The 27,707-nt window shown below is 35.1% G+C and overlaps 1 protein-coding gene across 1 annotated transcript; it reads right to left on the minus strand.

Moving 5' to 3' along the window:
- Positions 1 to 3,465: 3,465 nt before the first annotated feature.
- RSG7 (Regulator of G-protein signaling 7) lies at positions 3,466 to 25,474 on the minus strand. The gene is made up of 14 exons (XM_085941726.1): positions 25,042 to 25,474; positions 15,583 to 16,416; positions 14,386 to 14,472; positions 13,973 to 14,192; positions 12,483 to 12,625; positions 11,029 to 11,109; positions 9,744 to 9,833; positions 8,248 to 8,354; positions 8,059 to 8,163; positions 6,644 to 6,757; positions 6,310 to 6,435; positions 5,845 to 6,034; positions 5,488 to 5,580; positions 3,466 to 5,077 (listed from the first exon to the last, which is right to left on the minus strand). The coding sequence occupies exons 2-14, from the start codon at positions 15,712 to 15,714 to the stop codon at positions 5,012 to 5,014; spliced, it is 1,554 nt and encodes a 517-aa protein (XP_085797852.1). The 5' UTR covers positions 15,715 to 16,416; positions 25,042 to 25,474; the 3' UTR covers positions 3,466 to 5,011.
- Positions 25,475 to 27,707: the final 2,233 nt, after the last annotated feature.

A 27,707-nucleotide genomic window follows, 5' to 3' on the forward strand; every position in this document is an offset into this window, starting at 1 on the left:
CCTAAGCGATCCACCCGTCGCATTTGATCCTATCCGTACAGCTGGAGGGAGCTCTTCCTCATCATCTATGACCTGACCAAACCCCACGAGTTTTTCCTGATTATCATTCTCCCTGTGGGCTGTGACGAGAAAATTAGGAGAGTCCAGCAAAGCCAAGCCGAGGAGAATTTGTCTCAAAATCTGGAGTTCGCTGATTATTGGCCATCGATTATACTCTCGGTATCCGATTTCAAATGCGTCTATCATTGTCATCCATTGTCGTCTGTTTTGAATCTAATGAGGAAGACAAAAGATCTTACTAGTCGTTTTGGCATAGCATTTTGGTATACTCGAGACAGCAACACCAAAGTGGAAGGCGACCACTATGGATTGGGGGGAAAGATGGAAGATACCGGCTGTAGTGCACCTGATGACGAAAGGTGCCTAATATTGGTTGCGCCACGGAATGTAAGAATGTGGCAGGTTGTCGCGGGAAAAGCTAGCCTAATTGACAGATGTTATAAACACATTAGTCGTTTTAGCATAGCATTTTGGTATACTTGGGACAGCAGCATCAAACTGGAAGGCGACCAGTATGGATTGAGACTGATGGAAGATACCAGGCTGTAGTGCACCTGATGATGAAGGGTGCCTAATGTTGATCGCGCCACGGTATGTAAAAATGTGGCAGGTTGTCGCGGGAAAAGCCAGCCTAATTGACAAATGTTATAAACACAATAACGGAAAATCAATGCTTGTTTGATGTTTAAACGTACTCGCAAGTAGATTTTCATGCGGGAACAATCCTTTTGTATAGCTATTGCAAAAACCCTTGCGTTATTGTCTGTCAGATGGTATTGTTACAATGCAAAAGGTTTTGTCTCCCGATATATTTTTTGATCACTCCCCTGTCATAAAAAATGAAAATATTTATTTCAAATTTATATTAAATATATAATTTTGATTAAATATGTAAATTAGATGAATGAACTAACAAGCCAATGCCGTACGCGAGTTTATAGTGAAAAACGCACATTGGGCACGAGAAAAAGATGAAATGAGCAAAATTCTAGCGTTGGGGGGGGCTACATTGGTGGGTCGAATCCGCAATGTAATTATAACACAACAAATGGAAAGCGTTATACATTAATACACTAAGTGAAATTCTTGCTGAACCCTTGAATATGTATTCAATGATCTAATGATCAATCCGATGTAGTAAGAACATAGCAGTGGCGAAGGGTGGAGCTACTCTGTTAAGATCCACCATAAATAGTGCACATTAAACTTTGTTAGTCATACGTACTTGTTTTTATTGAACTAAAACTACAATTTACGGATGATGTTGGTTAGTTTTTAAAAATCAATTAAACCCTGCCTAAACCAAATCATAATAGTTTTGGTATACATTAGGCGATATGACAAAATTGTGCACACTTTTTCATTCATACTTATATGTTTTTGTTGGATTAAGAATACATATTAATCATATTGTGAGTTATTTTTTTTTTAATTCATTAAACCCTGCCTAAACCAAACTATAATAGATAAAAATATTATTCTATCTATAAATATCTAAAGTTATGTATGATTTAATTGCATAATTTTAGATATTTTATAGACAGACGAGTATTTTTTGACAATTATCTATTATGGCTTGGTTTACGCAGGGTTTAATTGAATTTTAAAAACTAACTGACACCATCTGTAAATTGTAGTCTTATTTCAATGAAATCAAATACGTATGACTGACAATGTTTAGTATGCACTATTTTTGTAGAGGATCTTAACAGCCTACCTCCACCCTTTGCCACTGAACTGCACCCATAATAAAATCCTCGCATGAGAATAGCGAATGCTGTGTCAAAATTCGTGACACTATCACAGAATGGTTTGAGTCATAATTGAAAATGCAACGTTTAATCTGGCTTGGTCACGTGGCATCACGAGTCAACCTGGCCTGTCTTTTCTTCAGAACAACCGGATTCTGCTGAATACCATCCACAGATATTGGCATGACTTGGGAAGATACTAGAGAACTGGATACACCGTGATAGTGTCTATATGCTTCACCCCAAGAGCGGACATATTTTAAAACTATAATTATGTTTCCATGCTTTGGGATTGATTATTTTTCCGTTAATAGTAATGTGTTTTAAAGCATATATTGAAATAATTCAAAGTGAATTCACAAGATACGTCTATCATAAAGACAACCACACTGCGTGACAATCACGTTGTATCTGAACTTAGCCAAAGAAGAGAATTACGATGTAAGACACTTGATTTATTAATGCATAACGCAGCCCATATTAAATATATACATCTTGGTACAAAACAAAAATACATCAATAAACATTTATATTGCAATGTTCGTATTTTTAGCAAGAAAATCACTGTCCATTACACTATCCGTGACAAACTTGCTGTTAACTTTACTGACATCTGTCAAGGTTTAACGAGAGAACGATAAACAGTAGACAAGGCTACTTTTGATTGTTGTAATACCCAAATTACAAGAGGAGACTCCCTGATTCGATAATTCCGACCGAACGCCTAGCCGATGACATTTTGACATTTGCTTTTATAATGATAATCACATTATTTTAACCAACAATAATAATACGCATGACGTTTGTCTATTATAGTGATATTTGACGTGAGAAAATATGAGGTAATCCTGTGTAGTATAGCCACCGAACTGACAAAATAGATATTTCTATACATAATTTAAAAACACCTCAGAAACATACCTACTAGAAAAAATCGTTGGAATAATACGACACCGGATTCATCGGATACCGGCCAATTTGCTTTACCAATTGAACCACCTGCGTCCTAATCAAGACGAAATTAACTAGCAGTCATACAACTGAAGCGCTTCTCAAATTGCAATTGGCTTTTGTAGTTTGAATTAAGATAGATACTAAAAATAAATACTACGAAATATTAAAAATTTCTGCCAATTCCGAGAATCAACACGTCATAGTTATATGGACTTTCGTATTTTTTCGTAACGGACAATAATGTCTCATGACTCTGCCAGTCAGTACGAATGGCATACTAAAAGTTACCTCAATTTCAATTGATCAAAACTAGCTGTTAGAGTTTACACATTTCTTCCAAAAATGAGATTTGTATTTTTATGTCTGGACACCAGAATAGCATCAGAGTGACATCACGATTAGGTTTCCCTTTTCTCTAGAATTACTGCACATGAATCAACGTATCCCTTCAAGGGAATATTAATCTATAGATTGCCTTTACGAGGATCCTCATTTTTTGGGTAATAATCTTTAAAGTTTTGATCCAACGCCCTTAAATCTGTGTGCGAAAGGAAGAAATCGTTAAGTCTAAAATAGCTACTTTTCAGTAGAGCCAAAAGTATATTGATTTTTGGACAATTTTGAATGGTAACTCAAATGTTTCTACGTAGAATTTAGTAATTCAGAGGCATTGATTCCACTCATCCTTTTTCTCATTTGTGCATATATGTATTACGATTCATTTGACATATTTCCTAACTCATTTTGTTGGTCTTTAAGACTTATTTCCCTCTTCCTTTCGTCCACAGATCTGAATAATTATTACTATTCTATCATATAAGATCAGAGTCTGTTCATATAATTAAGGCATTACATTCAATCGTTTAAAATAATTGGATTACACCATTGAGTTATCGTCACAGGAGTTGGAGCTAAAGAGTTGGAACTATAATGGAATGAGTCTTATACGCTATTTCTTTTATGACATTTAAACACATTTACCGTTCGAATGAAGCATTGTTAAGTTGGTAACCTGCACAGATATTAACATTGCTAAGTTGGCATTTCCGATTTACTAAAACTCAAAGTGCATACTGGCGTGCAGTTATAAACTATTTTATTGGAATGGTTAACTGAATAATAATGCCAAAGTGTTGTATTATCTTCTCAATATTAACAATGGTGGCCAGAAAGTAAATAACTAACGCAGATGATATTAAGCTGATCATTGCCGATGAAACGAACTCATACAGCTGCTACACCGGGTAGAAGAAGAGCCGCAAATACTGCATCTTTATTAATAGGAATAAGACCAAGTTATCGATTGGGCTAACCGAAATATAGTTTGTATATCTGGGATCGACCATTAGTGGAAAAAGCGAATGTGAAGCAGAAATACAGTTTGCGAAAAATACAATGACATGTCTTACCACTATAGGAAAGGTTGAGGAATTTCATCGTAACGAAAATGATTGCAAACATTAGCGTTGTTCATATTTTTGTACGATCTCAAGTTACGAACCCTGAGGGCAAGGGAATGGAAGACAATTGATGCCTTCGAAATGTGTCTCCACCGAATGTTTCGTATATTTTGGACAGAGCACAGGTCAATTGTGCAGAAACTCCAGATAAAGGAATGGCTCTCGACAATATGTCTGACGCGTATCCTCTAGTTTACAAATTATTCGGTGCAGACCGGATAACTATGGATACTTGTGGTTTTGGGTAGCCTCCAGAGAAGGTCACGATGGAGAAAAGAGTCATTTTAGACGCCCTGCAAATTGTCAAGTGTAAAGTTGTTTTCAAGTCACTTGACGACAACATTTTTATCCTGATTTTTCCGAGTTACATTGGAATATAGCTAATGGAACTGTATCTCAGCCGTAAAGTGGGATATTAAAGTATGTATTTTGTCTTTGAGGCTTTATATTATTTACGATTTAATATTAATTTTGACGTTTGCCCCAATAATGCTTCATGTATTTCAAAATGCGATTTTTGTACATAACGAACTCTCCAAAAGCGAATGGTAACTCAATGGATTACCCAATACATTGGATATATACAATTTGAAGTCTTATATTAATATGTCCCTTATTAAAATTCGAAACTAAATCTAAAATATACAGTACAACTGTTAATTATTAACATTAATACATAAGACTGGATGAGATTACAATTAATTTGTTCTTAGCCGGGATTCGAACCGTGTTTTTAATTATTCTAATATTAATTTTGGGTCTCCGCTGTGTAAAAAGCTTCGCAGCTTACGACGCAGAGGTCTCCTTTCGTGCCGAGAAAGAGACGATGGATCGGATGCCCTTAACCGAAGTCTGGAAAGGAAAAAAATATATATCAATAAATTGACTCATTCATCGTTAGCTTCTGTCAGATGTAATTTAACGTTTCGAGGTATTGTCTTATGTAACCTCAAAAAATCCAATTTCTCACACACAACCGTATTCAGAACAGAGCAGACAAACTTAATTAGCAGCAAATTAATACTATCAGCTGACAATACTTGATGGAATTTTAATTTAAATTCTAATTGATTCGAGTTTTGTACTCTTACATTTGAATTGTTTTTTTGCAATTCGAGTTTTGCCTTATCGCATCTTTGGGCAATATGTATATTAAATACCAAATAAATACATTTAGAAAAACATAAAAACAATGAGAATAGATAGGGCTTCATAATGACACAAACTGAACTCAAGCTTCATATATCACTCAATTTTTTTACCTTTTTCTTGGATCCATTTAGGAAGTCTTTGTACATCTCGGAGCGTAGGTATCTGGAGTAACTGTCCGATTTCATCAGGTGGTATACGTGTGACTGGAAGGAAAAATAAACGTAAATTTATCAATCAGTCTATAACTCTTTTTATATATTAAAATTTCAACATTGCATGTTGGGTATTGGCACCGTAAATCAAGATTTTTTAATTTTCCTATACGTGTACATATAAATAGTATAGCATCTGGCTGCCTTAAAGATGACAAAACACAATATTTAATATCAGCATAACTAAGAGAAAGAACACACTACCGTTTTTGCAACAATACTCCAACATGATATCATAATGATGGGTATTGGTACCTGTGCATGGTCGAAGCTCCAGCGGTCAGCGCCATTGTGAACGTTATCCCTGCAGGCAGTGCGGCTGGATGAGTCGACGTTGACAGGGCATGGAGCATCTGGCGCCAAGTACTCCCGCCAGATCTCCGAAGCCCGTGTTCGCACCTGACGCTGCGGCAGCGCCTTCAACTCTTGAACCGCCTCCCAGAACCTGCAAACATACACCACAGTCAAGTATACAGAACTCACTTTCACTCAAGTGGAATACATCAAGGAGATGCTACTCTCTCAGCGATAAATAGGTCCTATTTAAAAAATAATATAATATATAAAATGTAAATCATCGCGCTCACCTAAGTGGAATATATCAAATATGAAGGATTTCAGTTTTGCTTCTGTTGAGGTTGTACAGTTTATTTTCTTGTTTCATTGCATTGTCTGGTAGTGTCGATATAACCTGACACCGGTGAATTAAAACACACTCACTTGAGATTCTCTCCGGAGAATTCCTTATCCAGGAATCTGGTGAAGTGGTCTCGGCCCGCCGGGTCTTGCAAGAGCTCCCGGAGACCAAAGGCCCACCGCCGGACTCTTCTCAAAGGGACTTCCTTACTGCAAAAGCAAAGAACATAAAAATAACAAGTGCTAAAGATTATAAATTAAACAGGATTCAAAGGTTTTTAAATGAAGAAAGCTTTTAATTTCTTACATAGCACAAACTAGCACCAAAGCGTGTGAAACCCAAAAGCATCCGCGAATGCATAAAGTGATATATTAGAATAGCCTCGCTGTAATAGTAATCGAAATTCTTTTATCGTACCTCTGTTTGTCTTGCTCCCACAGTTCAATCGTGTCCGCGAGCCACGGATTGGGCCATTCCGGCGCTGTGAGGAAGCCATCATACTCGACATATTGTTCAAAATAATTTATACACCTGCGACAAACAGAAAACACACTTTAACACTCATAATAATTAACACCCAAAACTTGAATATATATTTAAATTGGTCACAAAAACGGTGAATCAATTAAAACAATTTTCTTCTTCTAGGTACGAATCCACTCGTTAGGTAAAGCATATGGACACTATGCAATCACTAAGAATCAATATCTAGATTGTATACATCATGTGGATGGTATTTAATGCATAACAAATCGAGGCATTTGTAGCACTTGGCCGAACCAGATCCAATGTTACATCTTCACCCCTCGGCCACATAGGCAAGTGCCTTGATGGGTGGCTACGTGCTAGGTGACATATCCTAGTAAACGAACGCACACTGTACTATCGCAATGGCCACACTGCGCACTTCGCGCCTCGCTACGTGATTATTAGTCACCTAGAGAGTCTCCCGGCGAACAAATGTGTTGGTTATATTTATTATGTCACCTTGTGATTTTGCAAGATGGCGGATGTTTATCAGTATGACAAACGTCAAACATCGTATATTTTGAGGTTATGAATAATGATGCATGGGATGAATAACTGACAGTATGCACCCAACAACTTCGAATTTGCGAGATTCAAAATTTTAAACTTAAATTCTCTATGAGAAGTACCTTTCTGGTTAGTTTTGAGAGTGACATATCGTTGTTGACTTGAGCGCTCCCAAATGTCAAATGAATTTGTACCTAAGTACGTAGCGTGCAATGCTGCAGTAGTGTTTTTAGAAGACAAGCATAGCATCTAGCTCAGGACTAGCGAAGCACCTGCCTATGTGGTCGAAGCCTTAAAGTCATATGACACCACACCGCAAGGTTCTGTTTTTTAATATATAGACAGTGAAACCCCATTTTACATTTTTGAAGGGATTGACAAAATGTTTTTGGAGCATATTATGTCAAAGTGTTCTTTCATCTTTTTGAGAATGTTTTAGTTAACGAGAATGCAATATCATTTGAAATGACGTAAACAAACAAATAAACAACAAACTTATACAACGTGTGTTGTGTAACCTTGGTCTTGGGCAGTGTAGACATATCTATAAATAGAACGCACACATGCGTCTGGAATTCATTTCAATTTCATGTCAGTATATTGTATAATATGTTCAATTAAAATGTATTTTTATTTTTAATTGAATTTTGAATATCTTTGAAACAGCGTAAAAAACGTGAATTCTAGACACACAAAATGAGTCTCACTGTAAAGCATCACTGTCAGAATGCGAGCTATGAACAGCAGTTAGAATGTGAACCGTGACCCACGGGTCACTAAAATCTGATAATACTCACGCTTCGGCCACCTTGGAGACTTTGATGTTCCGCCTCTCGATTCTCTGTTTCAAAAGCGACACCTGACGACGAGCTGCTTCCAATCTTGAATCCGTCGTGGCCATTCTGCAATTATATAGACAATATTGTTATCTGCCCGCTAAACAGAGAAGTTCAATGGATAGGTAATGAATAAGTTCAATGGATTACCTTGAATCGGTGGCCGGTTGCGCCGTACCAGGGGCTGGTACGGCTGTGGAAGCCTCGTCTCCCGTTCCTGGAGCCGTCACTGTGACTATAGGCATCGCAGGACCAGCCTAAACAAGATAATAATTAGCTAAAACAGTGCAATGAATGAAAAGATAACAACATTATGTACGACTATAGTGAAACAATTTAACCTTAAAATGAGCAGATGCGATTTCTTGCACAGATTTAGACAAGGCAAACGTGATTATTGTTGCAGTTTCTAATATTAACTGTACTTACATCAAATCAAGCCTATTGCATGGCTCGCTTGGTGTGTAACCACCAGTGGCGAAGGGTGAAGGTAAGCTGTTAAGATCCGCCATAAGCAGTGCACATTAAACTTTTTCAGACATATATATTTGTTTTCTTTGAAATAAGACTACAATTTACAGATAGTGTTGGTTAGTTTTTAAAATTCAATTAAACCCTGAGAAACCAAGCCATAATAGATATTAGTCAAACAATACATGTCTATCTATAAAATATCTAAAATTATGCAATTAAATCATACATAACTTTGAATATTTTATAATTAGAATAATATTTTTTATTTATTATAGTTTGGTTAGGCAGGGCTTATTGAATTAAAAAAATTAACCAACAATATGGGTAATATGTTTTTTAATCCAATGAAAACAAATAACTATGAATGAAAAAGTGTGCACAATTTTGTCGTATTGCCCAAATTAGACCAAAACTATTATGATTTCGTTTAGGCAGGGTTTAATTGATTTTTAAAAACTAACTAACACCATCTGTAAATTGTAGTCTTAGTTCAATAAAAACAAATACATATGACTAAAAAAGTTTAGTGTGCACTATTTATAGCGAATCTTAACAGCCTACCTCCACCCTTCGCCACTGGTAACCACTTACTATATCTCATTATGTGACAAAATTATCAAATCTCATGCTAACGTGGTATATTTATAATTATGATTTAAACTAATGGATACATCCGTGAATACAGTATACCTATGGTGTCTTCTCATGCATATATTTTTTTATTGACATGTCAATGAAAATTATATACTTTTTATTAAGATGGCGTCTGTTTACATAGTAAAAATCAACAGTCTGAACAATATAATAAGACATATTTAATAATGCTATGGTCGACCTTGAATATACGCAGATACTTAAATTTTGAATGTTTGAATAAATCCACGCACTACATACAATACAGTGTCCCTAGCATTCCGATAATGCTATTTGAATCGCAAATATTGAATGTAAACACTAAGCTTTCAATAGTTTGGACAATATAATTATAATAAGACATTTTCAATACTGTTAGTAGTCTTTCGTGTTTAAGTAGATAATCGGTAGACAATTTTATTTTGATTTGTCGGATACGACATTAAATTTACATGATTTCTGTTTACAATACGTATTTATTTGACGCCTGTCACGAGGAGATACTCATTATGAAAAGAAAATATACTTGTTACACTCACGGAAGTAGTTTTGGAGGCAGGAGTGGGCGCCCGGCCCCCTCCTCTGCACGCTTTCTTAATATCGACTTCTGTCGTGTTGACGCAGCCAGGCTGGGAAACATAACAATAGAAAACAATCAATATATACTATTAAAAACCGTTTATAAGTACTCAAGTAAGTAACCACAATGAATGGCAACTGAGCGATGTTAAAAATATTTGTGGAGGTTACCAACTTAACAATGCTTCATACGATTGCTAAATAACTTCAAATATAATGACAGAAATATCATATAATAGCGCCTGTACACATGCATGGATTTACTGGCACCAAAAGTGTGTAAATTAAACTATCGCAATAATAACTGTTTACTGACTGACTAACTAACTGACTGTCTCGCCGCGTTGTTGTCATTGTACGATGCTATTTGATGGGTTATGAAAATTAGTAAACGTCAAAACGCTCTCCGCGGTGTAGTTCATATTTTTTCCAACAGGTTCGCCACTATCATTCTACTACTCTAATACTAGATATCGCACAAGTTGCAATGCAATTTTGCATTTTCTTATTATGGCCGCGATAATATTCGACTGTGTTTAGGAAAACGGGCGTAACCCTCGATTTTTCGAAAAGTGTTTTTATTAGATATTAACAATGTATACAACTAAATACACGTTCTATAAAAAGGAAGTAAGCCGCAAATGCCGAATTATTATCTAAATTCAGGTTTTAATTGAGATTAATTAATTTTTAATTTATGGAAAAAAGCATATATCCTCAATTTTAATGATTTTTCTGTAATAGCTTCTTTAATTATTATTAGATCGAAAATATATTACACCAAATCATCAATCATCATGCACTCAATGTCTGTGCCTATTTTTTTTTTTAAATATTAAACTAAAATCACTCAAAAAGCGTTTTTAGCCTCTCCTGTAAAATTTGTTCTGCGAGGGTTACGCCCTTTTTCCTAAACACGGTCAAATTATGATGTCCCACAAACTTATCTGTAGAGCGGACAAAAATGGAAAATGACGCCATATTGAATACGTCATTCCACTGTCAGATTCTGTTCAGTTGCGATTCTTGATTGGGTAGTTTTCGACTATGGCACCCCCATCAATTCTACAGATAAATTTGTGGCACTGTACTGTCAGCAGTCAATCCATGCACGTGTAAATAGTCCAATTCTTTGGTTCTCGAACTATTATCGGTCACTTGATTTGATAACACCGTGTCTTCCGATAGTGACGCTTGAATAGCTAACAATAGTAATATATTATTATGACGATCAGAAAAACTCACCATTGGTCTGTGGACATCCCAGAACGCCCGCTCCTGACTGTCCAAGACTTTTCTCTCCAATTTGTCTCGTTTCTTGTCAACCTGCAGTTTAAAAAAGGGCATTGACTCGGAGTATTTTAATGCAGAAAGGACATGAATTGCAGATTTGTATAGACGTCAGTATATTTTGTGAAATTTTATGAAGTAATGACACGGTGTTTATTTTTAATTAGCGAATTTGTGTGGTTTTATTTAAAGCAGTGTTTCTCAACCGCTGCTCTGCCAAAAAATCCAAACAAATTGTTTTAATACTCAGATAGCCGTGTATAAGAGAATGATATAGTAGTGGCAAAGGGTGGAGGTAGACTGTTAAGATTCGATATAAATAGTGCACACTAAACTTTGTCAGTCATACGTATAATATGAATGCGTGTATTAATTAAGGCTCTAAGTACCAAAAAGTAGAATTGCCTGTGGTTACAAAATACTGAATCATTGCATGAAGAAGACCTTTTGAAGTGTTTTCACAGTGTGAAACAATCTCGGCAGCTTCCATAATTTTAGGAATTAAGAACTCGCGAGTGTCAACACACCGTCGTCAGCCATTTTATATTGAATGCCGTTGACCACTGCAGTGGTACTTACACCATTATAAATAAAACACGCCAATGGACTTACAACGTCGCCAGATTTAAATATGTTGCTGTATTTTTTGACTTGCTTGAGGCACTTAGACTATAGTTGACATTATTGGCATTGGTATGTAGAGCATTTTTCTATAAAAATGTCAGTTTTTATTTTTTTGGTACTTTGCGCCTTAATTAATACACGTATTCATAATGTTTTCTTTAAAATTCATTCAATTTGCAAATGGTGTTGGTTAGTTTTTAAAATTCATTAAGCCCTGCCTAACCAAACTATAATAGATAAAAAATATTATTCTATCTATAAAATATCCAAAATTATGTATGATTTAATTGCATAATTTTGGATATTTTACAGATAGACAAGTTTATTTTTACTATTATCTATTATAGCTTGGTTTTCGCAGGGTTTAATTGAATTTTAAAAACTAACAAACACCATCTGTAAATTGTAGGCTATTTTCAATGAAAACAAATACTTAACAAAACTTAGTGTGCACTATTTATGGCGGATCTTAACAGCCTACCACACGATGCAACAAAAATACTGCACACTTTTTCAGTCATACTTATTTGTTTTCGTTATATTAATAATAAACATTACAGATGGTTTTGCTTAGTTTTTTAAAATTCATTAAGTCCTGCATTAACCAATCATAATTGATAAAAAATATTCTCCTAAGTATCTATAAAATATCTAAAATTATGTATAAAACTCTATACATACATTCGAGAAATAAAATAATTCAATGAATATTTGTCCCAGCAACATTTTATGGTGGTATGTTTGGATCACCGGTGAAATAAACAACACAGAAGATGGAACATTACCTTGCTCTGTGCCTCGGCCTGCATGAATATGAACTCCCACTTTCGGGAGAACATCTTCTGGAGACGGGCAAGACTCTCGGCTTCATAATCAGCCAACTCCAGTCGTGTTTTGTTCTGCATCGTTCGCTTGCAGAGGTACACGGCTGTGAAGAAAACAATTCATATTAAATTGTCTTAAAAACATCTTCTTCTTTCCAGTGGTACTTTTATTGTCATCCCATTATAATATAATGGCTGCAGGAAGACCTCATTTACATTGCATATAAGTCAGATAGATATCTTCTAACTTCGAAATTCAGTCAGTCTTTAGAGCCTCAAATAAAGGAGTCTCTAAAATTTCGTTTCAATTCCTCCACCATGAGGCAGTACTTCAACTGAACGGGGGCCAGAATAATAGACCCTCTCTCAAGCGAGCTTCGAATTAAGAAATTATAAAAACTTTTAATACTGTAACCCAATAAGCCCATCATCAACGTCTTGTTACAAATAGTAACCATATGGCTACTAAATATAAAAGCATAATGCCAAGATTCCTTACAGATATTCGCAAAACAACTTTGTCATGCATTGAATATTAGAAAAACAAAATTATTTGTTTAATTAATTAAAACACAATTTTATAGTACTTATTCCACTTTATTAATTAAATTTTGTACCGGTTTCGTCCTCCTCAAAGGTACATTATCAACTAAAACGGAATGTCATCGGAATGTTTATCGTCTCGAAGCGGTACAAAAGCGATTTCGTAAGCACGTCAATTTTAAAGCTTACTGTTATGATTTATCTAATTCTATTTCGACCACTGCAACTTTTATGGTACCATCTTTGGAAAGTTGACGTTCTATATCTGATCAATATTTTCTTTTTAAAATTATCAATGGTGTTGTTGACTCGCCAAACCTACTCGAAAGGGTGGGTTTCCATTGTCCATCAAGATTTACGCGAAACCAAACTTTGTACCATGTCAGTCGTAGCGCTTCTAATTATGCACAAAACTCTTTTATTCGGCGTTCTTGTTTAAATTATAATATGTATTTCTCCACCGTTGATCCTTTTAATAATACACCTATTTCATTTAAACGCGCTTTCTCCAAAATTTTGTATAAATAGATATATATATATTTTTATGTTACTTTTTTTTGTATATAATTTAATTATTCATTATTCTTCCTCATTTTTCTCATGTAATATCTTTATATTTATGTTATTCTTACTCTCTATCTTGTTAGGCTTAACTATATTATAATGTATACATGGAAACTTTGCTAGTTGCAATAACTTTTCATTATTATATTTTAAATTTTTGTAATCAATATGTAACTGTTTGTTTCCTTAATAAATAAAATAAAATAAAAATATATAGGGTGAAGTTCTCTTCAAATGAATCTCCAATGCGAAGTCACCTATAGCTAACTTAATCATTAGACCAGAGGTCCTTTGCGTTAAGTTATCCAAATTATACAACCGATCCACTATGTGACATTGCTTACCATAGTCGGTATTCTCAGGTTCCCATTGGTTAGAGGGCCAGAAATAGGGCGTCTGGAATCTATAGTGTGTGCCATCGTTCTTCACCGTCAAGCAGTGGTCATCGACGGGGAAGAGGTAGCCGTGCGCGGCCAGTAAATGGGCCAAGTGAAGGGCCTCGCCTCCTTCCTCCAGGGACAGTTGCTTGGTGAGCCATGCCACTAGGTCACATCCCGTGAACACCTGCGGAAACAAAACAATATATATATATAAACAGATTGGGTTGTGGGTTTATTTTAACTAGCAAAAGGTTTATTACAGAATGTACATTAGTTTTGACTTTTTGAAGTAAATTTAAAAAAAATTTTGTTATACCGTTGCATAGATTCGTTATAAAACCATAAAATATCAGAAAAAATAGACAAAGGGTACTCACGGATGGTATTTTAGACATGAAGCTCTTGACTGTGCGAACGGGTACTCCCGTCTCTTCATCTTGCATTTTTTCCACCAGTGCCTCCATCTGTTACCGCAATATTTATAATTATTATAAATTCATAGTAAAGAAAACATTGGTTGCTAGCATATCTATTCCAACCACGTAATGCCATAGCAACTTTTTGTTATTTTTTCTGGATCCGAGATAGCCCCATACTGTCAAGTCTGTATTCAGAGTGTTATCTGAATTGCGAGGTAAACATCACACAAAAATGTTTAGTTATAAAAGTAAAATTTATGTATTTTATAATACTGAAAAGCTCGATTAGATACAAATAAAAATCTCTTTTCCTTGTCGTAAACCATCATGATTAATGAATGTGATCAGCCTTTTTAAATTTTCCCTATCGTCTGTAAGCCTTGTGATGAATGCTATGAGGTTTCCAGCGAATTACTCCACCTGGTCAGGCCATGCTGGCCGAAAATAATTAACATTTTGAGACTTTTTAGGCCACAGTAAACAGTGCATCAGATTAATCACATAATACGCAGAAGGCACGCAGATCGGTCAGACACCCAGTTGGACCCGCCGGCCATTACAACCTGGTATATACTAAGGAAAAATCAGTCTCAAAAAGTTTGCAGCATTTTACGGCAAGCAAGAAGGTCTTTTCTAATCACCCACACTCTAGTGCACGTCAACCAAGTTCTTGTGAAGTTGCTCCTGGGAGACTTTTAGCATAACTTTGAAGGACGCCTAGCATTCGTTATGGCACAGTATACACCTGCATAACTGGCGCATGGTGGAGGAAAAGGCAAGCAGGCACACAGAGGACAATCTCTCGCTGATTGAGGAATTGGTTCTATATTCTCAGCATTTTCCATTGAATTCCTTCACTCAGTATCTCCACCTAATTGATGTTCACCTTCTACCCCTTTTATTCAGCATATTACCCAAAACAATTAATCTCTTAAGAGTTTCTGGGTCACGGCAAACAGTATGTCCAAAGAAATTAAATATAAAATATATTAAAACTATGAATTATTAAAAAATCTCTTTGTCATCTTCGAAACAATTTATTAAACTAGCTAACCGTTTAACGATAAAAGTAACCATGAAATAATATATAATAACAAGAGGAAACCGTTAGTATTAAAAGCTAAAATATAAAATAATATTATTAAATATTCCTACCTTCTTGTAGACTAAAAAATTAGGGGATTCCTCCTGCTGGGGTATCTGCAGGGTGGGCTGTACGGCGGGCTTAGCAACTGCATCGCATGACCCCCGTGAACTCCCCTTCTCCGCTGAGCTAACGGTCACCATCTTCAATTCAGTCTATGGTCACCAGTTTAAACAAACAGCGGCAGTCTACAATTGACAATAACATACTCGCAGCATTCCATATTGTTCACGTTTCACACACAGTTGATTATTATATTAATTGAAAAAAAAATTCATGCATTATTTTTAATGTTCATGTATCACTTTTATTATGAGTATTAAAGTGTTCAAATAACCCTTTGTTTATTAATAACTACTGTCATTTATCAGCCTTCTGCAGATATAAACTGTGCTGTAATATTTAAATATTACTAGGTATATCTTTTCATTCCTTTTACATTCCAAACCAAATATATACAATGTTCAAGTATTCCTACCATAACTTATTTCACATTATTTCACACGCTAAAATCTGTAGCATATAATTCTCTCTCTCTAACACATTACTATTATTATTAAATGTTATTAGAATGACTCTTTCTTAAATGCTTCAAATTCATCAGTTTCGCTTTAATCGTCAACTGTTCAAGTCACTTTTTTTTTTAAATTACATATTTAGTTAAGTGTCATTAAACTGTCTGTATTTCCAGTATATTAATTGTTTTAATTTATTTTATATTGTAACACTAATGAATGCCTTAATGTCAACTTCTTTATATACATATTTTATTTTCTTTGTATAAATGTTTCTTTCTAACTTGATTTTGTCTTTGGCCTGTGAAATATCATCTGTGTTCCATTTTTCTGAAAATCAAAACATAAATTAACAAATCAATAATTACAATCACTATTGCTTAATTAAAATAATTACCTACTTACTTACCTAATTTAATGTTCAAGTAAAGGCAATAAGTCTAGATTTATCTCGAACAAATATTCAACTTCAATGACACTTTCTCTTTTAATAGACCATCTATGGAGAACTCGAATAAGAATAAGCAATAAGTAGTTGACAATCTACAGAGAGGTCAACGTCTATGGTTTTTTTTTTTTTTAAATCAGGAACATTAATTCAATATATAGCCTTGGAGAACTTTCATGGCCAGTGACATTTCTTTTTATATGCATCAATATAAAGATGTTATTTATTGTAAATTAAACAATTATGCTGAGTAGGTTGTTCAATTCTTGCTTCAATAGATGGAAAGCCATCCAAGGATGTACTTACGAAAAAATATCTAGATTTTTCTTAATTATTTGGAATTGTACTGCTAGCATCTACAGGCGGTCCTCAACTTATATACAATTCGCTATTTCGTAAATTTCTTAAATTTTTTTCGATAATGCAAAAACTGTACGCTTCCGTGCAGTCGCTCCCCTCTCCTCCGCACCCTGAAATATTTCGTAGTTATAAATTTATAAACATAAGTGAGAAACTGCAGTGTTGATACCGACAAAAATTAATTAAGAACTTAATATGCTCACGCAGGGTTTAATTGAATTTTAAAAACTAAACAACACCGCCTGCAATTTGTAGTCTAAGGCTGCAGGCATTGCAGTTGACGTGCGTCGACGCAGGGTTTTATTTTATTCCAATTACATCCGATTAGAATCACCAATTAGATTTGTTTTATCCAATTGGATGCAATTGGAATCAAATAAGACCCTGCGTTAACGCACGTTTATGCATGTCGACTGTAATGCCGTGTGTCTGCGCCCTTAATTCAGTGAAAAGAAATACGTGCAACTGACAAAGTTTAGTGTGCACTATGTATGTCAGATCTTAACAACCTACTACAAACAGGTCTACTACGATATGTTCAATTTTGAAAAATAAAAATAAACTTAAGGAATACGTTCAAAATTGTGGAAATTTATTATCTTTTAAGGTTGTTTCCAAAAGACACGGCATAGTTATGGATGAAATGGAAAAATATTTGTCATCATGGATCGACGACCAACATCAAAAAGATATCCCTCTGAATATTTCAATTATTCAAGCGAAGGCTCTTAGTTTGTACAAAGATTGGAAGGCTAGAAAAAGAAGATTCTAACACGATTTTTCAAGCAAGTAACGGTTGGTTTATATTAAATTCACTGGAGAATCGGCTGATGCGGATAAAGATGCTGCAAAAGAATTTATTTCCTCATTATCCAAAATTATTGAAGATAGAGAATATTCCTCTAGCCAAATATTTAATGTAGATGACACAGGTTTATTTTGGAAAAAATGCCTAGTCGTACATTCTTATCTAAGGAAGAATCAGTTGCCTCAGGGCATAAACCTTCTAAAAACCGATTGACATTGCTTCTTGGTGGAAACTTGGCTGGTGATTTAAAATTGATGCCAATATTAATTTATCAACCAGAAAATCCCAGAGCATTGAGAGGGAAGGATAAAGAATTGCTTCCAGTAATCAAATAAAAAAGCCTGGGTTTACTGCGTTAATATTAAAAGATTGGTTCACTTTACATTTCGTGCCAGCAGTTAAGCAATATTGTAAAGTTAATGATTTACCATTTAAAATATTTTATTTAATATAAGAAGAAGAAGAAGAAACACCCGCATACCCCACTTAAACATGTCTCTTAAACATCTTATATTTACTTGATAAATAAATATTTCAAAATACACATAATTTAATTTTTTTTTTTACTTCCCTCTACTTTCGAACATTCAACATTCGCACACCTTTTCAGGAACCAATTATGTGCGAAAGTCGAGGTCGTCCTGTAATAGCATTGCTATGTTCGTTTGTTCTGCTCATCAGTCATAGACTTTTCCAAATATTTTTTTTTTTAATTGGAATTGTGCAGAACTACATGCATTTCAGACTTAATTTTTTTTAGAAAATGTAAAATTATATAAGTACAAGGGTCGTAAGTTTGAATTCCACAGCATTATTAAGTAGTAAAATTGCTGATTTTTCAAATAATTTTGGACCCAAATGATGCATCCAATGGGGGGGGTAAAACGCAGATTGAAATTGCAATCTGATTTTTCAAATAATTTTGGACCCAAATGATGCATCCAATGGGGGTAAAACGCAGATTGAAATTGCAATATGTAACTTTTGGCGTATCCCCATGGCCTCTTGCAACTGGTGCCCATTACAAATAGCCCGTTTACACATGCATGGATTTACTGCTGACAGTACGTATTATCGCAGCCATAACAAGAAAATGCAATCGTAAACACATAAGTATTATCGTCAGTGACGTTCCTAGACAAAATTCCGCCCCTAGGCAGAGCCAAAATGCCGCCCCTTTTTTATACAGTATCTTTTATCATCCTTTCATGACTCCCAATATCTAAGAAATATGTTGTATGGATACATTACAGACAAAATATAATTACCACTAAATTTTATTTTATTTAAATGCCATCTCTGCTTCAATAGACAATATTGCGACTGATCGCCACTGCTTCAGATATAATTAAAAATACATAAGTATAAATCAAATACTTATAATTCACAAATCTGCACGTGTCATTACTGGTCATCAAGGACATGACGTCCTAGGACAACGGAAGTAAACTAGACAACGCGAATCTGACAAAAATTTACAGTCCTGTTAAACCTTTTATGTTAATTAATACATTTTGTTTCCAACCATTGAGCTGATTTTTATAATGGAAAGATATTTCCGTTATTACTAAGTTTAGGTAGCTATTTCTACGTATACCTAACGATTATCCTCGATTTGCCGCCCTTCGAATAACTGCCGCCCCCAAGCGACGCTCAATCTGCCTACCCCCACGGGACGTCACTGATTATCGTGCAAGTTGCAAGGAATATTCATAATGAATATTGCCTTCTGAATAGTCACACAATAGTTGCAACTTGCATGACGTATACGCATGCACAGTAGAACTATAGTGGCGAACCCGTCAGAAAAAATACAAACCACACGGCATAGCACCCCACCATACAATGACAACAATTTGTCTCGCTTACGATTGAAGAATGAGATTGTCGAGACAGACACATTTACGTGTAAACAGTTATTATTGCAATAGTTTAATTTGCAAACTATTGGTGCCAGTAAATTCATGAACGTGTACAGGCGCTATAACCACGTAGTCTACGTTTGGTGTATTTTTCAATTAGTACACAAAGTATGTGTGTTTGTGGTGAACATAATATTTACAGATAAGATTAAGGTAGACTTCTTGAGCAATCAGATAATGTCGACTTAGGAATAAGAGATCAAACAGTTTTATCGTAAGAAAACATAATAAAAATTATAATTCTTTTTAAGATAAATAAATATTTAATCGGATACATGCTTGCGTATTCAGATAATATCTAGATTGTAATTGATACTGTTTTAAGAGCAACGTGGAAGTATTGACACTGAGCATTCGGGGCTGTTCATTCGTTGAATCGTCACTCCAATGAGGCGTAGACTGATTAGCGGTGGCGAAAGGTGGAGGTAGGCTGTGAAGATCCGCCATAAATAGTGCACATTAAACTTTGTCAGTCAAACGTATTTGTTTTCATTGAACTAATACTACAATACAGATGGTGTTGGTTAGTTTTTAAAATCAATTAGGCAAATTTGTGACACTATGCAGTAAAGGGTTAAACCCTGCCTAACCTAACCATAATAGTTTTGGTATACTTTGGGATACGACAAAATTGTGCACACTTTTTTATTCATCCTTATTTGTTTTCGTTGGATTAAGAACACATACCTATTACACATATTGTTGGTTCATTTTTTTTAAATTCATTAAGCCCTCCCTAATCCAAACTATACTTAACGGCCCACATGCACAGCATAGGTCAAAATGGAGGTTTTATGCTATTTTCAGAGCATAATCCTGGACATTCCTTAAACGTTGTAGATAATCTATTTATATAATTTTGAAGCCTTATTATCCTTTATATTTATTTTAAACAGTTGATGACTGCATAAAGTATTTTTATTACATATAATAGTATTCTTTTAAACCTCTCGCTCTAATGTTTTAAAATATAGTCATATTTCAGTACATCCATGTGCAGTGGTGTTAAGATTTTTTAGGTTTATTAATTTTTAAAAGCATTTATAAAACCATTAGTAAAATTTATGTCGACATTAGTATAGTGAAATATTTACGATAAAAAATTATATTGATAATCTCTGTGACCCCAAATTTGACAAGAATTAGGCATTTTATTATTCAAAAAATGGGCAAGATTTACACATTTAAAGATAATTTTAAAGATACTCCTATATCTCTATAATAACACCAAGATGAAAAAATTATGCATTGTTCATGGAGCATCTTCATAGCTGATTTTGGCAAAGTTCAAGAATGAAAACCTAACCTAACAAATAATCCAGTATATCAGCTATTTTCAAAATTTGTTTGCCGCTGGCTTCACGTAAACCGACAAGAACCGTATTTTTTTTAGACATGAATTTTATGTCAGTAAGTACTAAGTATATGACCCAAAGAGGTTAGACAGTATTTAATATATAACCATACATTTCCGATACAACATTTCACGGTGAAGTGTGATAAGGCAAACTGAATACGTACAAATTTCTGGACACGCTTCTTTACAGGCTTATTCTTAATAATTATGCAGACATACATATCTGACTTTTTGCTTACCGACAACCATAAAAATGGTTTTTTGCAAATTCATACAGTCCATAGGTATATTTTACGATTATAGAGTTTACTTTATTCAGTAAACATTGAAGGTCGTCGACATTATCCATCAGTAGCACCGTTCACAGGCATACCGAAGATTATTTATCCATCTAACAATTAATCATTCCAACTTTTTGAATGGCATCAATTGATTCTTTAAAGTCGCAGGGAGCTAGTGAAGGTCTTTATTCAGCAGTCAACCACAAAATTAACTGGCTTACCCTACGTGGTATGGTAGCAGTTCTGAAGCAGGGTCCGCTTTATTACTTTAGGCTATAAAACCAAGGTATACAAAGCAAGCTAACTGTCTGCAAATATTGAATAAGCGATATGTTTACGTGTCAAACTTTAACGCATATTTCCACTCCTGAGACCCATACCCTGTTATATCATACCTGCGGGTCAATTCTATACAAAAGGCTGCTTTCGTCCGCTAAAACCGCTAACTAGGGTATGTTTGTATCGAATTATTAGCACGTGTTGTAACAATTACAATTAGATGGTATTAATTTATTGCTGCAATAAATGCTATATTTTAACGGCATGCCCCTTGGCTGTGCTAAAATTTAGAGCATGAGCGATAGAGAGACAGTTTCGACTGATTAAACGGCTAACTGATTTGTTACAATTATAATATTTCAATACAAAATGTATGTAATAAATACTAACACATTATCACGTTAGCACGTTAGCGGTCAATACGCGCCTTTCGTATAGAATAGACCCGCTGATACAGTAAGCCAGTTTTCATTAATTTTGAGTTTATTGGGATCAACCTTGGCTGATGATAATATGAAATATTTGTTGAATTAAAATCACCATATCCGCGTTAAACTTCAGCGGTGCTACAACAATGATCTACGCGCTACAGAGTTAACATATAACGAGGCACAGGGCCTGCCTTGAAAAAGAGTCATTTCCTGCACAAATCGAGTCATTTAGTGGTATCTACCCAAGAAGTAGACAATAATCGAAAAGTAAACCTATCGACGGTATAGATAGGTTTTGCGGAAGTATATTATGCCAATGAAACTCACAGGACGGGATGAATGGAATCAACTTGGAGAGGCCAGTCGATAGATCCAGGCTGATGAAGATATTTAATCAAAACTAGCTCATCTTGGGTAAATATTGTTTTCTTATCGACAAAGATAAAGGTGAAAAGGATTTGCAATGCTGCATGACTGTGTATAGATAATAATAATAAAAAATTATGTAACCCTTAGCTTGATTACTGTAATGCTTGTTAATTTATTACCTATCTAATCAAATACATTAGGTGCTTATTATCTCTTCTCTGAATCTCTGATAGCCATATAATTTTATTTCTTACAAAAACAACAAATTATTATTAGGTATTTAATAATTTTAGATTGCGTGTCTATAATAATTCAGATAGGTAAAATATTATATACCTACCTACCTACAATAGACACGTAATTAGGTGATGCAGGGTTTCCCAAACTATGTTCCGCGTTGAACCTGAATACTTAGATGTTCGCCGACAATTTGGAAAGGTTTTATACACTGCAACACATTTAAAGATACTAAGTAGAAGTAAAATAAGTAAAACTAAAATAAGAAATAATGAAAGGCGAGTGATGATCAATCTCCACTGATGTTTATGACGTCAAGTAGTATCTTGGTACAGGCGGAGGACCATCTTTTCTAACACCGTGTGCATGAAAGAGATGGGGTATACAGTGTAACCCCGATCTACCGTTCTTGCATAAATCGTTTTCCCGCACGGATCGTTCATTTTTGCAAGTCCCGCCAAACACCCATGAGAACAATGTTAAATAATCCCAATTTATCGTTTTCCTCGATCTATCGTCTAAATATTATGGTCCCGTCACAAATATTATCCCGATTGACCGTTTTGGTTGAACATTTTTCATTTCGCTTTCGTAGAATTGTTTATGATTACGGACTATTACAGACCTTTCAGAAGTTTAATAAGTCGCAACTAAAATTCCCCCCATGAAGAAAACTAGAACGCTAGCTGAGAAAATGAAAATAATTCAAGGCATCAAAAAATTCCGGGAGAAAAACGAGTTTTTTTTAAAAAAATAAATTTATAAGTATATCCCGCATTTATCGATTTTTTTCGAGGGTCCCTTGAAAATCGTAGAATCGGGGTTTCACTGTGTTGTTTTTACCTGATCAGCAGACAAGTCTTGTTAGTTTAACGACAGTTGCCAAGATTGACAGAACAGTTAGCCGCGCTAAGAAATATTGTTCATAAACCTGATAAAAAAACAGCTTGAAAATACGTGTTAAATATTCAGCATATCGGTGTACAAATTCTGGAGGGAAAAGTCTGCGGGAAGTGTCCATGTTATTTTTTTTTTAACTTTTTTCATTTTTTACGCGTCATTTAAGTACTGGAACCAATGTATTGCGTTGAAACAGGATTGGGTGTATACTTTTAGAAAATATAGATGAATTAAACTTGCATAAAAATGTAACGATTTTCTTGAATATTAATTTAGTCTGATTGCTTACAGTGCTTACAATGTACAGCGCAAGTGACTATGAAAATCTAATTGATTTAATTACTTAGTGACTTGATTTGAAACAAAAATACAAAGATCAGCCTTTAAATGATTTCTGGGCGAGTTTGTCAGAAGAGTACCCCAATTTTTCAAAACACGCTATTATTGTTTTACTTCCGTATTCTACAACCTATTTATGCGAAGCAGGATTTTCTTTTTATGCTGCAACGAAGTCAAAGTGCAGGAACAGGCTCGACGCCACACTAGACATTGAGCTATTTTACAAGCTGCTAGTCGGCGAGTTCAAAAGCGGGCGAGTCAGCTAGTGCGATTGTGATGATGACACACAAAACTTTCCACTCGCTCAGAAGCCAACAAGCTAGCGAGTTGAAACCGTCATTTTTGGTACTATTTGACAGGACGTATTGAGTAGTTCGTTTTTTTACCGGCAGGTTCGCCACTATCGCTCTACTGCGCAGACGCAGATCGGCTCACACGCCACCGAGCAGCAAGTAAAGTAGCCGGGTTTTGAACTTTTCTCGGTAGATTGTTTACAATCTGCTTGTTAGCTAGTTCGATGATGACACTGGGCGAGTTTACAAGCTGATTGTAAATTCGCCGGCTTGTAGCTTGTAAAGTAGCTTAATGTCATCGACGCTTTATAGTTTTATATTTAAAAATAATTAAGTAATACTAAATAAATAATGTGTTTTAATAACATTTTTTTTTAATTTATACTAGTAGGAATTACCCAACCTACTTAAAAAAATAAGCTACTTAAGTGTTCAGTAAAAATTTCCGGGTTTGCGAAGTGTTCCATTGCAGAAAAAATTTGGGAAACCCTGGTAATGAGATAAAATTGAGTCAATTATTCCATTTTTGAAAATTATCCGTAATTATCGTAATGTTGTCTATTGTTTTACATTCCACTCAAAATGTAAAGTGTCAAAACAAGAAATCAAAATTACTTAAATAAACAAAAAAAAAATGTCAGGCCAGTCCAAAGATGTTGAAAATAAATCTTCGAATCGGTCGGTTTGCATAGTAAACATAAACAAACGAATTATGTATTTACAATCCTACGAATACAAAATCGAAATATAAGAAGTCAACAAAATTGATTTTTTTAAACGTCAAAAAAGATGTTAACAGGGGGGGTTGAAACAACCCTTATTGTGCACATAATTTGCGGTACTGTATAAAATAAATAGCGTCCTACAATAATTGATCATATTTTTTACGCCGTGGGAGTTTTAACAATAAGAAAAACAAGCATTGACATACTTAATTTTTTTTCTAATATCCGGGACTGGGTGTCACTCGTCGGAGACACCTAAAAGCAGACATTTTTCACATAACAACACACAAAACATCACTGAATATCGACCGTCAGCACAAATATGTCTTTAATTGTTGTCCATTTGCTATTATTAGTTGATAAATCGCCGTCAATTGGCGATAAACGATAGTATTTGTGACACCAGTCGGGAATGGAGGGCAAGCGAGTGTCCCACGGGAAACGGCTTGTTTTCATCGATTTCGTAGCGAATATGGTCGCTAATTACGGCGAAGCGCTCGCCAAAAGAACAATTACTTCAGACATGAGTTAATTTTCACGCTCGATCGCACTTTTTATATAGGTAATTCGATTAATTTCCAAACCAGAGGGTCGGCCTAAAAAATCCAGCCGACATGATTCGGCATCGGGACGCGACGTACGTCGCGCGGGCGGCCGGGAAAAACGTCCCGGAGATGCACCAGAATCCTGTTGGAGCGAGACGGCAATATAAATTTTGTTGAAGAGAGAGCGAGATCAAACTGTGTCCAGATATTGAAATTAGATCCTGTGTGAAAGGGATGCAGCTATAGTTTAGTGAAGCGTTAGAACAGGATGGCGAATATCCAGGGCCGTTTTGACACATCATTTTTTATATTGCGAAGGCTGTACTGTGTACATACGTAGGACACCTATGTTAGTTATATTTCAAAATAATAATATTATGCTATTTTCCACCTACATTTTTTTTCTATTTTAATACAATACTACGCCTACGATGTCCGAGCGGTAGCGTGTCGGCTTATAATATCGTGGTTTCCGAGTTTGGCAAAAAATCACATGTTGTTTTTCAATGTGTGTTCGGACCCAGACTACGAGATTCTACTAATATCATTTTGAAACCTCAGTATCATACCTACTACATATTAGAAAAAAATTGGACCGAATGGGCTTGAACATCTTTTACTTTACGGGTAAGTAGTGGCTTAATTAACATCACCATGAGTGTATTTAGCCACATCACTAGCAAATAATATATACCTACAGGCAGGGGCGGCTCTACCTTAAGGGTTCGTAGGGACCATCCCCACATCGTTATCGTGTCAAAATTACATGCCCGATATTTTTATCATTATCATAATATACCTACTTAATTACATGATTAAATGAACTATTTAATTTATTTTATCCATCTAAACCGTTGCAATTTTATAGAGATATTTAGTCACTCAGTCCCATCCCATCGCCGCGGTACAAATCTCGTTCTACAAAGGATGTGAATGCATTAGCGTTAGTATAGACATACGGGGGAACGAATCAAATAACCCCTAGGTGAGTAAAAACGTTCTCTGTATATCGTTGTTCAAAACTGATGATGGTAAGTCTATAATAAGTATTGTTGTTAATTACGTTATTATTTTTAAGCAACCTTTTTAGATGTAATTAAGTAACGACTTAGATAATCATATTATTATATATGCAGCTACTAGCTTGGTTCATATTATTGTATAATATGAGAAAGTAGGTATGTATGTATATTTAATAATTAATGGCTAAATCCCACCACCTGGAAAGTCGTCGAGCCGCTACTGCCTACAGGGGAAGCGTCCCAGATTGAATCGGTAGCAAGAGGCTATTTTTTTCCACTCTCACTACACTGGAAATGAATTAGGTATAGCGAGCTGCTCCAGTTTCAAAAAATACGTGTTTACAGTGCAATATGCAAAAATAATTCATCCCCTTGTTATGTTTTACTCTCAACTTGTATGTAAGTTCATTCTCTACACCTTGGCCGCTATCGGCAGCTGTCGAGGGTAGTTTGTAATTTTTAGTATCGAAATACTAGCACTTATCGTAACAATTACAATAAGTTAGCCGTCTACTCTAAACAGTCAAAAAAATTATCTCGCTCTGAGAGTTAGCATAGCCAAGAGGTGCTGTTAAAACATTGCACTTATTGTAACAATTAAAACTAACTTATTGTAATTGTTATAATAAATGCAATACTGCGATACAACAAATGAAAAACTACCCTCGGTAGCTGCCGATAACAATCTTGTGTATAGAATAGATGCGCTTAAATGGATAAATTAAAGAATTTTTTGACTCTAATAATATTATACACATAATATTATACAAACACACAGTGACATCCCGTGGGAGTAGGCAGGTAATGCGTTGCATAATGGCGACACGTTATAAAGGGCGGCGAATGAAGGATCCGATACAAACATGACAACTGAGATAATACTGTCACTTCATAAGTAAGTATCTACGTCTTAGTTTTTAAAAATTTAGATTTAATATTAATTAACCCAGGGCCTTACACATGTAAATGCGGCCCTGCTAACTTGTGCATTGAAACGTCATGTACTTTAACTGCATCAAACCGACATACAATAACAGTATTATCTCGTAAGTAAAAAGGGATGGTATAAAAACTGTTTGCAAACATTTGCATAACAATATTATTTGACAAGACAAACATCGACCCTTCCAAACCAAACGGCTCGCACCACACTCGGTCTTAATCGAGCGAGGCCCTACGTTTGGTGTGAGGCATCAGCCTGGGAATGTCTCAGGAGGAGATGCCCAAGACTGAGATCGCCACGCTCTCTAGTGAGCTTTAACTAAGTTTACTGAAAGACGTAATTTAATAAAAGTGCCATGAGAG

Source organism: Rhyacophila brunnea, unplaced genomic scaffold (assembly GCF_057557595.1).
Source record: "Rhyacophila brunnea isolate RB1 unplaced genomic scaffold, BYU_Rbru_1.0 scaffold_13, whole genome shotgun sequence".
Classification (NCBI taxonomy): Eukaryota; Metazoa; Arthropoda; class Insecta; order Trichoptera; family Rhyacophilidae; genus Rhyacophila; species Rhyacophila brunnea.

Coding starts and splice junctions, on each gene's coding strand:
- RSG7 (XM_085941726.1), bottom strand. CDS start 15,714: ATGGTGACCGTTAGCTCAGCGGAGAAGGGGAGTTCACGGGGGTCATGC. Junction 12,626..13,972: donor ACCTGAGAATACCGACTATG/GTAAGCAATGTC, acceptor TTTTCTTCACAG/CCGTGTACCTCTGCAAGCGA. Junction 5,581..5,844: donor GGAGCTTCGACCATGCACAG/GTACCAATACCC, acceptor TTTTCCTTCCAG/TCACACGTATACCACCTGAT.